Source organism: Teleopsis dalmanni, chromosome 2 (assembly GCF_002237135.1).
Source record: "Teleopsis dalmanni isolate 2A chromosome 2, ASM223713v2, whole genome shotgun sequence".
NCBI classification, from domain to species: Eukaryota; Metazoa; Arthropoda; class Insecta; order Diptera; family Diopsidae; genus Teleopsis; species Teleopsis dalmanni.
This window is the reverse complement of record NC_051847.1, coordinates 87,031,417-87,043,767: the sequence shown is the minus strand read 5'-3', so window position 1 is coordinate 87,043,767 and position 12,351 is coordinate 87,031,417. Positions and strand designations below refer to the sequence as shown.

The 12,351-nt window shown below is 28.5% G+C and overlaps 3 protein-coding genes across 4 annotated transcripts in view; all 3 read right to left on the bottom strand.

The window, feature by feature from the left end:
* Window positions 1–12,351, bottom strand: part of LOC119683666 — a 323,964-nt gene that overhangs the window by 119,756 nt on the left and 191,857 nt on the right. The gene's annotated exons all lie outside the window — the stretch shown is intronic.
* LOC119674989 lies at window positions 2,566–3,919 on the bottom strand. Its single transcript, XM_038086150.1, has 2 exons — window positions 3,255–3,919; window positions 2,566–3,200 (listed from the first exon to the last, which is right to left on the bottom strand). Exons 1-2 carry the CDS (start codon window positions 3,661–3,663, stop codon window positions 2,566–2,568), a joined length of 1,044 nt encoding a protein of 347 aa, XP_037942078.1. The 5' UTR covers window positions 3,664–3,919.
* On the bottom strand, window positions 11,118–12,078 carry LOC119683673 (general odorant-binding protein 67-like). The gene is made up of 4 exons (XM_038097477.1): window positions 11,988–12,078; window positions 11,868–11,921; window positions 11,642–11,812; window positions 11,118–11,581 (listed from the first exon to the last, which is right to left on the bottom strand). Exons 1-4 carry the CDS (start codon window positions 12,033–12,035, stop codon window positions 11,198–11,200), a joined length of 657 nt encoding a protein of 218 aa, XP_037953405.1. The 5' UTR covers window positions 12,036–12,078; the 3' UTR covers window positions 11,118–11,197.

Below are 12,351 nucleotides of genomic sequence, written 5' to 3'. Positions count from 1 at the left end.
ACATAAAAATGAGACAAAGTTCCAATTACGAGCACTAAAAAAATTAAGAATAAAATAAAAATGTGCCAGTTGACAGCACCAAAAATGTAAAAAAATAAAAATATGCAAGCTAACAGCAACTAAAATAATATTATTATAAATAACATAATATGGAATATGAATAAAAATCGACTATAGAAGAAGGTTCGTTGTATTTGAGATATTGGTTAGTCTGCTCTTTGCAGCTGGATAATTTATCACCATGTTTTGAATTTGTGAGATTTTGTATTTCTATGAATTTATCTCTCTGCTATAACTATATAAACACAATGTATACTATATATATATATGTAGAAATAAGAATTTAAATAAATTATTAAATGTAGGAAAATGTTAAATATTCAATATTGTATCTTTTGATTACTTTTAGTTTTATAAGCTTATAAAACATTTAGTTATAAAATTTTAATTTAATTTATTTAAAATTTATTTTTTAATTAAAAATTTTATAAATTATAAAATGAATAGTCTGGAAATCATAACAAAGTAAAATTTTCAAACCAAATGAACAATACTACGAAATAATGCAGTAGTGTTACGAGTTACGAAATAACGAATGCTCGATATAATATACTTTTTTCTCAACTCCATTAATTATTCTAAATAACGAACGCTTTGCAATATCAAGTTGTCTTTATAACAAGTGATTACCATTTAAATCTAATAATATAGTATAATATATAGTTTTTGAAACTGAAATGAAATGCCTACAATGAAGGAGAGTGTAGATATTGTTAATTTGATTTTTACAAAGGTACAAACCATTAATATTCTCCAGAACAAAAACATTTAACAGCATTATGTTTGTAATTATTTTGTATACTTTAGTACACATTTCAAGTGTTTGAAGAACGCGGATCATAGTTTACTTCAAGAAGCCAGCACTAACTACGATAAGACTCCAATTGCATTATCTGATATTAATAAAGAGACGAGCCTCATAGAAATAACTATTTAAAAAGTATAGCACATTGAAACCAGCTAATAAGGCAAACGCATATTGTAGAGTTTCTTAATAATAATTCAATAGGTATATCTTAAGCCTAGATACATTTCAGGTTTCAATGAATACGTAATTCGGTATTTCTTTCTAAATTTAATAATTAACACATTTAGTGTAATATTTATTTTATAAAAATAAATAATTGGAATTAAATGTATTCAATATAAATTTTTAAATAAATACTTGATATAATGAATGACAAAAATATATATCGGTCGTTAATATGGACCACAACTGTATTTGAAGCGATATATTTTTGTCAGGATTTCTTTCTTTTAAGTTTCTAACCAAAGAATTTTACATCCAGAAAATCGTTAGCTTTAAACGATTAATATTTTTAATAATCTAAATATTTAGATTTTTATTTAGAGGGATGAAGGCGAAAAAGACTCAGATGCGTTTTCAGGCACTTATCTAATAATTTGAAATTTTTCTTTAATTTACAGAGAAAAATAATTTTGTTGTTGTAATCTGTCATTAGGCTAGTAAGACCGTACGTCCCAGGACGTACATTCCGACTGCATTATTAGAGAATAGATATACTATATATATATAACTGGGAAAATATAAAAGATGAGAAGGGGTTGGAGACTATGTATGTGTTCAGCTTAGCAATCTGGAGCTTGAATCTTAACGTATTCTATTTCGGTATAGAGTATGAAACTTTGCAAATGTCAGTACATTTTACTTTTTATTGCCGGGCACTTTTAGTATAATAATTGTGAAATCTGAATAATAGAAGAAAATAACAGAAAAAAATAATAGACGATACTAATCAGTTGAAACATTTTAAAATATGTCAAACCTCAACGCATATAGTGGTTAGAACATGTTGTAAGTACTCCTGTCAATAGAACAGTAAATCCTATTTAATTGAGAATGTCCATTGGAAATAGCGATATAGAGTGCCACAAAATAATATGAATTCAGTATTTACTGATTTAAAAGCACTGAGAGTATAAAATTAAAGATAAAGGGCAGCAGATAGAGAAAGATAGAAAGAAGTGGTTGACAAAGTACTATTGCTTTCCGGATTGTCATGCGAATAAAGACTAAGAATTAGTAACAAATTGTTCTTAACAAGTGTATGGATAGTTTATAAGTTAGAAAAGCTTTCGTTTTTTTTTAAATGGATCTTTTAAAATTTGATACACTAGAAACAAAAATGCCTTAGATAAGAAGCAGATATATATTTATTATATATATTCATAATTGATATTTTGTTATCTAAAATAATACAAAAAAAAAAAGATTATTGGTAAAATTAGCAATGAAATGAATGCTTTGAGATTAAGGACTTAGATATAAAGTTATATATTTACCACTTGGCATGAAGTTTGCTATGACTTTTGACCACGAGAAAGTTAAGGATTTATTTTATAACCTTTAAAGAACTATTATTAGTGATCATTAATCACTATGTTTTTCAAATAAAAATTTTGTTTATATTAGTTTTTATTTTTTTTTTTACTACTACATTGTCTCTAGTACATATCTTTCTTTTCAAATTTTTATACTTTTATTTATAAATGCCAATCGATCTCCAAAATTGTTGCGATTGAAATGCTGTTATTCTTACTTTCCAACATTTCATAGCTGAATACCCACAAATCTGTGGAGAAAACTAAACATTCGCCAGCACTTAAACGTATATCAATAGTTGGACAACTGAATCCACATGGTTGTTTAGGTCGTAGATGGAATTCGAAGAATCCACTTAATTGTTGCACAAATATCAAACCCTGTAAATATATTTCACGATTTGCACTAACATAGTCCTGTGAAATGAGTATCCAACTAGAGTAAAATGGTTCGAGATGCAATGGATAGTAGTAGGGACGCGTAACAAACATACGAGATGCTTTTACAGCATTAAACTTACAGTTACGGAATTGCAAGAACCACTTAGTCATAGAATTATTAGATTTAATTTTTTGTATTGCCACGTCAAGGTTGAAGAATTTCTTCAGCATGAGGTTTGTGCCTATATCGCAAGGATCGCTCGATAAAAAATCTTGAGGATTATTTTGAATTTTTTCAAGCAACCAATCAAGTGTTTGTTCATCATGAGAATCTGTTATTATTACTGGTAAGCCACGTTCTAGATATTTTGCTTCCATATACGAAAATGTAGTATTCGAGGTCGTTGGTATACTATCTATAAAGAGATCAAAATGAAGTCAAAGTAATTGATTAAATCAGGAAGACTTACCGAGCATTTCACAGAGTGCACAATTATCAACGTCGGTTTCATGTCGTCCTAAACGTGGTAATGAATTAGTTGTTGTTTCTTGAAATGGACGTTCAATCAAACATTTGCCATTGTAGAGTGGAGCCCAGTTCCAATATGGTAGCAATTGAATAAGTAGCAAACGTCCAATGGCACTTAAAAACCAGGCGCAAGAGTCGCACCAATTATAAAAGCAATAAACAATTAAGACAAGTGTTGTGAGAAACAGGAACCGCTTTGTCTTCACCTTTCGTTGTTGTTGGAATAGAGGTTGACATATATCAAGCATTTGTGTTGTAGAAAATCCTTGCTTGGTACAGTAACTGAAAAAATTTTCAAAGTCTCTTTCAATTGCATTCATCGTTGAAAGCTTGTTGGCGAACGTCGTCATGGTTTAGCGTTTTATGTTAAAGTGATTGGAAAATCTTGAATGGTAAAGTAGGAAGCTAAGCCATTCAACTAACCAGTGATTAGAACACATGCGCTGTTCCGGAGTGGCTGCAGAAACATTTTCAATAGATAAGCGAGAAATGAAGTGCAAATTCAATTTTCAACTCCAATGCATTTAAAATTGAAAGCAATCCATCCATCCTTTCCCATTATTTGTGCTGTAGCAGATGTGTCTTTTTTTTTTCAAGTTCATTACGTGTTTCGTTTTAAAGGATAAAGAATGGGAAGTAATTTAACAAAAAATCAGAAATTAAGAAAAACAAAATTTGGAATACTATATGCATTAACTCCTTAGAAACAATTTTTAGAAGTATATTTATGTGGGTAAGTTTATCCGGAAAATAATTTCATTTTTTCTAATGAAAATATATTGTGACCCAAGACCTTTTGGCATCTTCCCGATACTAGCATGATTACACGTTAATAAAATGTTTTCAGTTGTCCGGTGTTTTCATTCCTCTCTAGGTGTTGGGCATTCTTGATTCCTACTCACTCCTACTCCTACTCCTAATAACTCGGAATACCTTAAAAATCTGGGCATATCGTCTACATCACGTAAATTTTAATTAAATTTTTTCTATGCCGAACTTTTTAATAAAAAAAAAGATTGGAAGACCCCACGTTACGTAGGCATCTGTTTGCAAGATGCAAGATGGTTTATGTTAAGAAAAAATCCAAAAATCTTATTGAGATGACATATCAGACTTATGGTAGGTTTGCTAGAACATTTAATTTCTCTTTCAATTTTTCAGTACCTCCCACTAAAAAGCATTTTAAGCTTTGCTTAAAGTTGAAAGTGATTTGCAAACCGCTGGGTTATCTTTAAATGGTAACATAATGCACTAATAGGCCTAAGTAGATTATTCGAACATAAGCAAAACCTTAATTAATCATATTCTAATTTTTGTTAAGTATACCTATATACTTTAATTTCATACCTAATATGTTTTTGATTTATCTTTTTTTTTTAAATTTTAGATCATTCTCCCTAAAAATCTCAATTATCTGTATATTTTTATAAAAAATTTTTAATTGGATTATTTTTTCGTATTTAAGCATCTTTTTATATTATCTTACTATCACGTTACTCTTCTATCGAACCCCACAACTCATTGTCTTGAAAATTTCGGCCAATGAACTTCTTCTCTGCATATGACAACAATATGACGACACCTAATTCATCATATATTTTAACTCCAGGTTTTTTAATGCTATAATTAAATTAGGATACCACCTAAGTGAGTGGAAAATATCCTTGATTATAATGATTCCTAAACCAAGTAATGATCTTATCTTAGCTTTATACAGGCCAATAAGTTTATTTCTTTGCAAATTTCTTAGAAAGCATATGCACTAGGGATTATGGCTAAGGATATTTCAAAACCTAAACCAATCGATTAAGTTTTGAATTACTTATACTTATGTTATAAATTTCAGAATCACATATAACTGTAATGAAATATATATAAAATACTTATTTAATCAAGTAGAAAGATTGAACAAGTAATATAGGAGAGATTTCACATGATTCCAATTTTTTTTATTTGTTTATTAATAAAAATGCATCGTATAACATTTTCTTTAAATTTTATTTATCAGAAATATAGTATATAGTACAGTAATTTTGGCAACATTAAATATTTGCATGCTAGATTTAATGGCCAAACATTTACTACTAGAAATTTGATAATAGGAGTATTTACCTTCTCAGAAAAAATATCTCAATGTTTAAATACAGAGATTTGTACTTGGATCTTAAATCCGGTAGTTGCGGGACACCTATAAATTGGAATAGGTGTCTCATGTATCTTCTAAATTATAAAATCCTTTAGATAAAAATTTGTTTACATTTAAAGATCTACGAAGTATTAAATATTTAAATAGCATTACGTTCAAGTTCCAACAACCACAGCACTTATCTATTTCACACAGTTATCAATAAATGGATCCATTTTAAATACATTCCAACCACCTTTTCCCGTTATAAATTGGAATAGGTGTCGCATGTATCTTCTAAATTATAAAATCCTTTAGATAAAAATTTGTTTAAATTTAAATATCTAACAAGTATTAAATATTCTAATAGCCTTACATTCAACAGTTCCAACAGCCACAGTACTTATAAATTTCACACAGTTATAAATAAATGGATCCATTTTAAATACATTCCAACCACCTTTTCCCGTTATAAATTGGAATAGGTGTCTCATGTATCTTCTAAATTATAAAATCCTTTAGATAAAAATTTTTTTAAATTTAAAGATCTAACAAGTGTTAAATATTCAAATAGCATTACTTTCAAGTTCCAACAGTCACAGTAATTATAAATTTCACTCAATTATCAATAAATGGATCCATTTTAAATACATTCCAACCACCCTTTCCCGTTATAAATTGGAATAGGTTTCTCATGTATCGTCTTGGTTATGGAAATGCTATAAAGATAATACTACTAACATTCTTACAAAAATAAACTTTAAACGTAAAATTACTAAAATACCTATGAAGTTTTTGGAATGTAATGACACATCTTCATCTACAGGTATTCACCAAGAAACATCACTTGATACTAAGAAGGTAACTCCTATACATATTCTGGAACGTCCAATTGGTCTCTAAGATCATAAAGACCATAAAAATTGATACATCAAGTTTTGTCAAGTCAGGTTAATTAAAAATAATTTTCTTCAACAAATTTCTCCATATCCTTGAACAAAATTTCAATGTCAATATAGTTTTAAATAAAAATAAAATTCATCAAAATTAAAAAAAAAAAGTATAAAAATTGATAATGATGATACTTACATATATCTTGACTTATAAAATAATTGCAAGCCTTGAAGAAAGATTAAAATATTAAAGAACTTACCATGGACCAATTATCTTATCACTAAAAGTTCTTGAGTGATCCTATTTCAATCACTCATCCACGTCTTCCTGTACATAATACCCTACTAATATTCATTTTACATATCCTTGAACTTATGAGTAGTTGCGCGATTAATATTTGAGTAGTATAATTAATATTTTAAATTGGCATACTTTACATCGTTGAATAGTAGATTTTAAGAGTTCTAATAAAGGAAAGTTCTTCTTCAGAAACTCTTCTAGTTTATACTATTCATTTCGTTTTACATTTTTAGTTTCAGAAACAAAATTTTTTTTTATAATTTTGAGTAACTTATTCCAAACAAAATTTATTTTAACTGAAATACATTGTATTCTGATTTAACTTAACTATTTATATTGACATCTAATCACTAACTAGATTGAAAATATTTATTATATTTCTTAGTATCATGCTATGCAAATAGTCATACAATGAAGGCACATTAGATTAACTATCTATCTGATCATAACCATGAAAACATGTTATGCAGGCAGTTAAATCACAATTGTCTATTTCATGCTGTTATTGATATTTCTCCCTCAAGGTCATAGGTTGTAATTTTTTTCTTTAAATAAGCTCTATAGATTGTGGAGATTTCCAACACTTATTCATTTATATATTAGATCTTACTATGTGTTGGATCGATAGTGGGCTGTACTATTGCTATTAATGACGTTGTTTTGAAGGATCATATTAGGCATTGTTAGACTACATTTCTTTTCAGAAATTAAATTTTGTGGTGTTCGGTTTTGCTATAGAATTTACCATATGACGTATTTCAAGGGTATTTAGCATAGCGACTCGTATATATTCTATATGTTACTATAACGTTGGACTTGTAAATTAGTGAAAAATGACATAATAGTCAACTTTGACTTTAATACATTCGATGCATTATTAGAATTTCTTGTCTTTTGAAAAATAGAATATTTTAGACCTACAAAATATTAATTAATTACAGAGATTATACTCGATTGATGTTTATTGTTTAAAAATAATTTTTTAAAATTTGAAAATAAAACCTTATTGATGATTTGACCCAATTTTGGAGAATATGATAGAGGTGAATATATCACCGTATAAAATATGACTGGTTTAGCTGATTTAAATGGATCACTGATTACTTATAACCTTTTTTAGCTGATAAGAAATATTATCTCTCGATTATTCTATCATCTCTCACTTACAGTAAAATTGAAATTTTTAACACAATAGCAATCTCATGCACCTTTATTTGAGTATCCCCCATCTTTAGGGTATCTAGAGTTGCTTGGTCATTTGAGCATCCTGACCATCATCTTCTTCGACAAAATGAAGTTCGGTAGACTGAATTATTTAATATTTCTCATTTCATACAATAACTATGTAATAATAATATTTCAGTTTATTTATACATTTTCATGTACTTCGAATGTTTTAGATACTCGTATTTTTGCAGTTAAGAATATAATTACATTATATGTGCAGATCTTGGATGTTTCAGCAAAAGTAAAGCCAACATTTCTATTTATTTCAATAACAAATTAAATCCTTAATAAATGAAAACTACAAAAACTATGTATATTTACTAAAAATTTTATTTCTGCAAAATATATTCACAAAAATTTAGAATTGAGTTCATGCAAACACAATGTTCCAAAGCTTAAATTAAATCACAAGAAATTTGAATGGTAAAGGTTCGTCCATTTTCATAAAACAAACTTCAAGGTTTAATTATAGAGAATTTTACTTGGTTCTTCAACTTTGGAGTTGTACAAAGTTTAGCATAAGGTCACTTGGAATGGTTGTGGAAATTGAAATTCTACTGCTTCTACAAGCAGTGAAAGTACTCCGCTTCTAGTTCATCTAGAAGATGTTCAACGAACATCTATGGAAATATTTAATTAAATAAATTTTAACTAGAAATACAATGAAATATACTTTTAAGTTAATAATTGTGTTTCTACAAGCAGGAATCTTTCATCAGGAGACATAATTGAACAGAGTTCCATGTACTCCTGATTAAGTCCATTTCCAAAGTTCCTTCAGCATAAACTGCAATTTTACTTCTGCACGATTTCGGTCATCTAATTATGAAGGCATACAGATTATCACATCATTATTATATTATCATCATATACTACCTATTATTGAATCACCCGCAGAAATTGTAGTAAGAGTCCAAAGTGAAGTTTTCACCAAGTACGTATGAATTAGAGGGAGATACCGATTGATGTTAAAGTAATCATTTCAAAGCCTTTTTTAAAAATCATATAACGATATATAATTCAAAGACTTTGAGAATCAGTTATCCAAACAATGTCACATCAGGGTAATAAAAATAAGATTATATTTTATAATCCTAGAAGCAATTGTCAAAAAAAAAAATTATTTTTAAAAAAAAATTTTTTTTCAAAAAAAGTTTTAAAACACAAATTTTGAACTATAAAATATGGATGAATTGGTGGAAGAATATTAGGAAGAGGCGTACTTACCATTAGCTCCAATAGCGTCCAATGCTATTTAACTGAAAAGAGAAATAAATAACGCAGTAAATTAATTAATGGTAAAATTTCTAAAAGTTCAAGAACTTACCATGGAGCAATTATCATATCATTAAAAGTTCTTGAGTGATCTTATTCCAATCACTCGTTTATATATCCATGTACCTAATATTGTTGTAATATAGATTTTCATGTACTTAAATTGATCAGTAGTTGCGCGACTTATCATTAAGTAATAGAATGTACTATATTATTTAAAACCGTCGATTAATTCGACATTTTAAGTATTTTAATAAAAGAAAGTTCTTCTCCAGAGACTTTCTTCTATTTCAAGTAGTAGTTCTTCTTATGTTTCTACATTTTTAGTTTCAGAAACTAATTTTTTTTTTTAAATTTTGAGTAACTTATTCCAAAAGAAATTTATTTTAACTGAAATGTATTGTATTTTCAATTAACTAAACAATTTACATATTTTTTAATAAGCTAACTAGATTAGATATATTTAATATAAAGAAATTTTTTCGAATAGAAGTGAATGGCAACAACAAAAATTCATTTTGAGACTGCAAGTACCGAACTTGTGTCCTGCCAAATTTGAAGCTCAGAGTCAGCGCACTCTATCCAACTGACCCAAACCCGTGCTTGACTTTTATGTTCGCACGTTTTTCTGGAGTTTTGTTAATTTGCTGTGTAATATAATTATTTTATAATTATATTATATTTAACATTTATTTTGCCTTATGACTATGTTATGTAGACAGTCATATGAAGAATGGTTTTGCTAGTTTTGCGCTTTTACTGGTCCTAACTATGAATAGTTTTAATGCTTTTTTTCAGATTATAAGATGATAATTTATGCGCCTTCGCTCCTAAAAGGTGTACATTTTGACATTAATGTGACAGTATGACAATAAACACAAAGCCTCATTGTCGTGAGCTTGCTTTCAATCTCAAAGTTTTAATTTACATTGACAAAAACAATCATTTTAAATTTTTATGTGACCATGACTGTCTGCATAACATGGTCCTTATTTTGAAGAGGAAAAATATATGTCTATTGTTTTCAGAGAACTATAAAATATTGAAAACTCATTCAGTAAATGCAGGTTTTTTGTTTTTTCACTAGGGGTTATGGTTCTGTTTTAAGCTGTACTTATTGCCTAGATATAGTTTTGATTTTTCAAAATTAGGAAAATAAACTATAGTTAATACCTTTATAACTTATTCTTCAGGTTATGGATTGAATACTATTTCGTGGTGTACTTATTTCTTATGTCGTATGCGTTATTAGCGACGTTAATCTTGTTTAATACTACTCAGACATGTATATATACTTAAATATTAACAGTCTTGTTTAAACTATTTCTTAAAAGTTCAATCATCTTTAAAAGCCAACAAATTTTAAACTATTTCTTAAAAGTTCAACCATCTTTAAAAGCCAACAAATTCTATCATTTTTATAGTCTCAGATATGATCGTTTAAAAATATAGACGATAGTGTAGACGATATAGACGATAGAACAAAGAGGAGGACGTTTATGCATTTTTAATAATAGTAACTTATAATCGGAATCCTGATGATGACTCTCAAGGAGAGTCGAAATATAGAGTTTAATAAAAAATATTCAAGTTTTATTATTGAACATGGAAAAAAACCGTTTAAAAATATGTTTACAATGCCAAATCTCAAAAATTTTAAAATTTTTTGCCGAGATACGGGTCTTCTTATTTAATGAATAGAGCTCGTTTCAACCAAATCGGAGGTTAGAGGTCATTTTTTATCAAAACCCGTCCAATTCATCTTTAACAATTTTTAAATTGACTTTGCTTACATCATGTATCTAAAACACTGTTTTTAAATGTAGAGTACCTGTAATATCCATAAATGACACTGTAAGAACCACTATATAGAAATTTCGAATAACGAACCACAACAACACACAAGAGAAAAAAGTATCTCAGGCATAAATTTTTGCAATTTTGAAACTTTTTTAATAACTTTAGATTATAGTATTTTTAAACAATTTCGTAAAACATTCAATCATCAAATATTTTTACTTTCACAAATTCTAAAATATTTCCTATGCGAGTACATCCATTATCTATTGAGCTTTTGGTGGCATACCAGGTTTTGGTTTGCAGCTTTTCATAAAGTCACGCATATCATTGCATTGTTGAGTGTTGTTCCATATGGAAGATGGACAATTATCCATTGTTTCACCGAAAACACACATCATAATCATGCCTGAACCAGGATTGCAACGTGCCAAGCGGTCACCAGGTGGTGGCGATGGACGTGGGTTATTCTTCATTTTGGCTTTAAATTCTTCACCTCTTGCGGCACAGGTTTTGAATGCGGCTGTGATTATTGGTACCATTTCACTTTGAACTTTAACAACTGAGGTGAGATAATTTTGCAGTTTAGCCTCATCGACTGTGTTCTCGTTCATGATGCCAGTTTCGTTAACCGCACATGACATAAAGCACTAGTATGAAAAAAAAATTTTTGTTAGGAAAAGTAACAGTAATTATATTTTTCTTCTAACCGGATGATGGTGATGATGATGGTGTGGTGGACGCGGTCTCGATGAAGAACTGGAGCTACTCGATTCGTTACTTGTCTCTGTAGATTCAGATGATGAACCTCCATACTGCTTGCATTTTTCTTTTATTTCACTGGTAATTAGGTCAGGAACTGGACAGCATGTTTTAGGATTCTAAAATTATGTTCATATTTTATATTTTCTTTCAATTCATCACAATAGAACTTACCATACGTTCAGGACGCTTACTGCAATCTACATCAGCACCAGCAGCAACATTGCACTGTAATTATAAAATTATTTGTTCTATAATATATTTTAATTTTTAATTATTTTAATTATTTTATACCAGATATAAAGTCGCTATAACAGATAAAATAGTAATTTTGACAAACATGATTATTCGTTAACACTTCGACGAGAACTACTGAATTCGTTGAATTGACCGCTTATAAATACAAAATTTCATTATAATTATTATGGAGAAAAAATAGAAATTGGTTGTTAAGTTAATTATATTAAATGCACAAAAAAGTTTGATATAATTTAAATTAAATTATAATGTTAAAATCAGATCACCAGATTTAATAACGTCGACTCACACAAGGCTCAAGCGAATCAATAGATTTGGTGAAGCAAAATTTATTGGTGCTTTTAGGAACAAAGCGATTACATTTTCATTATATAGTGTTAAATTGGGATAGTATTCTACT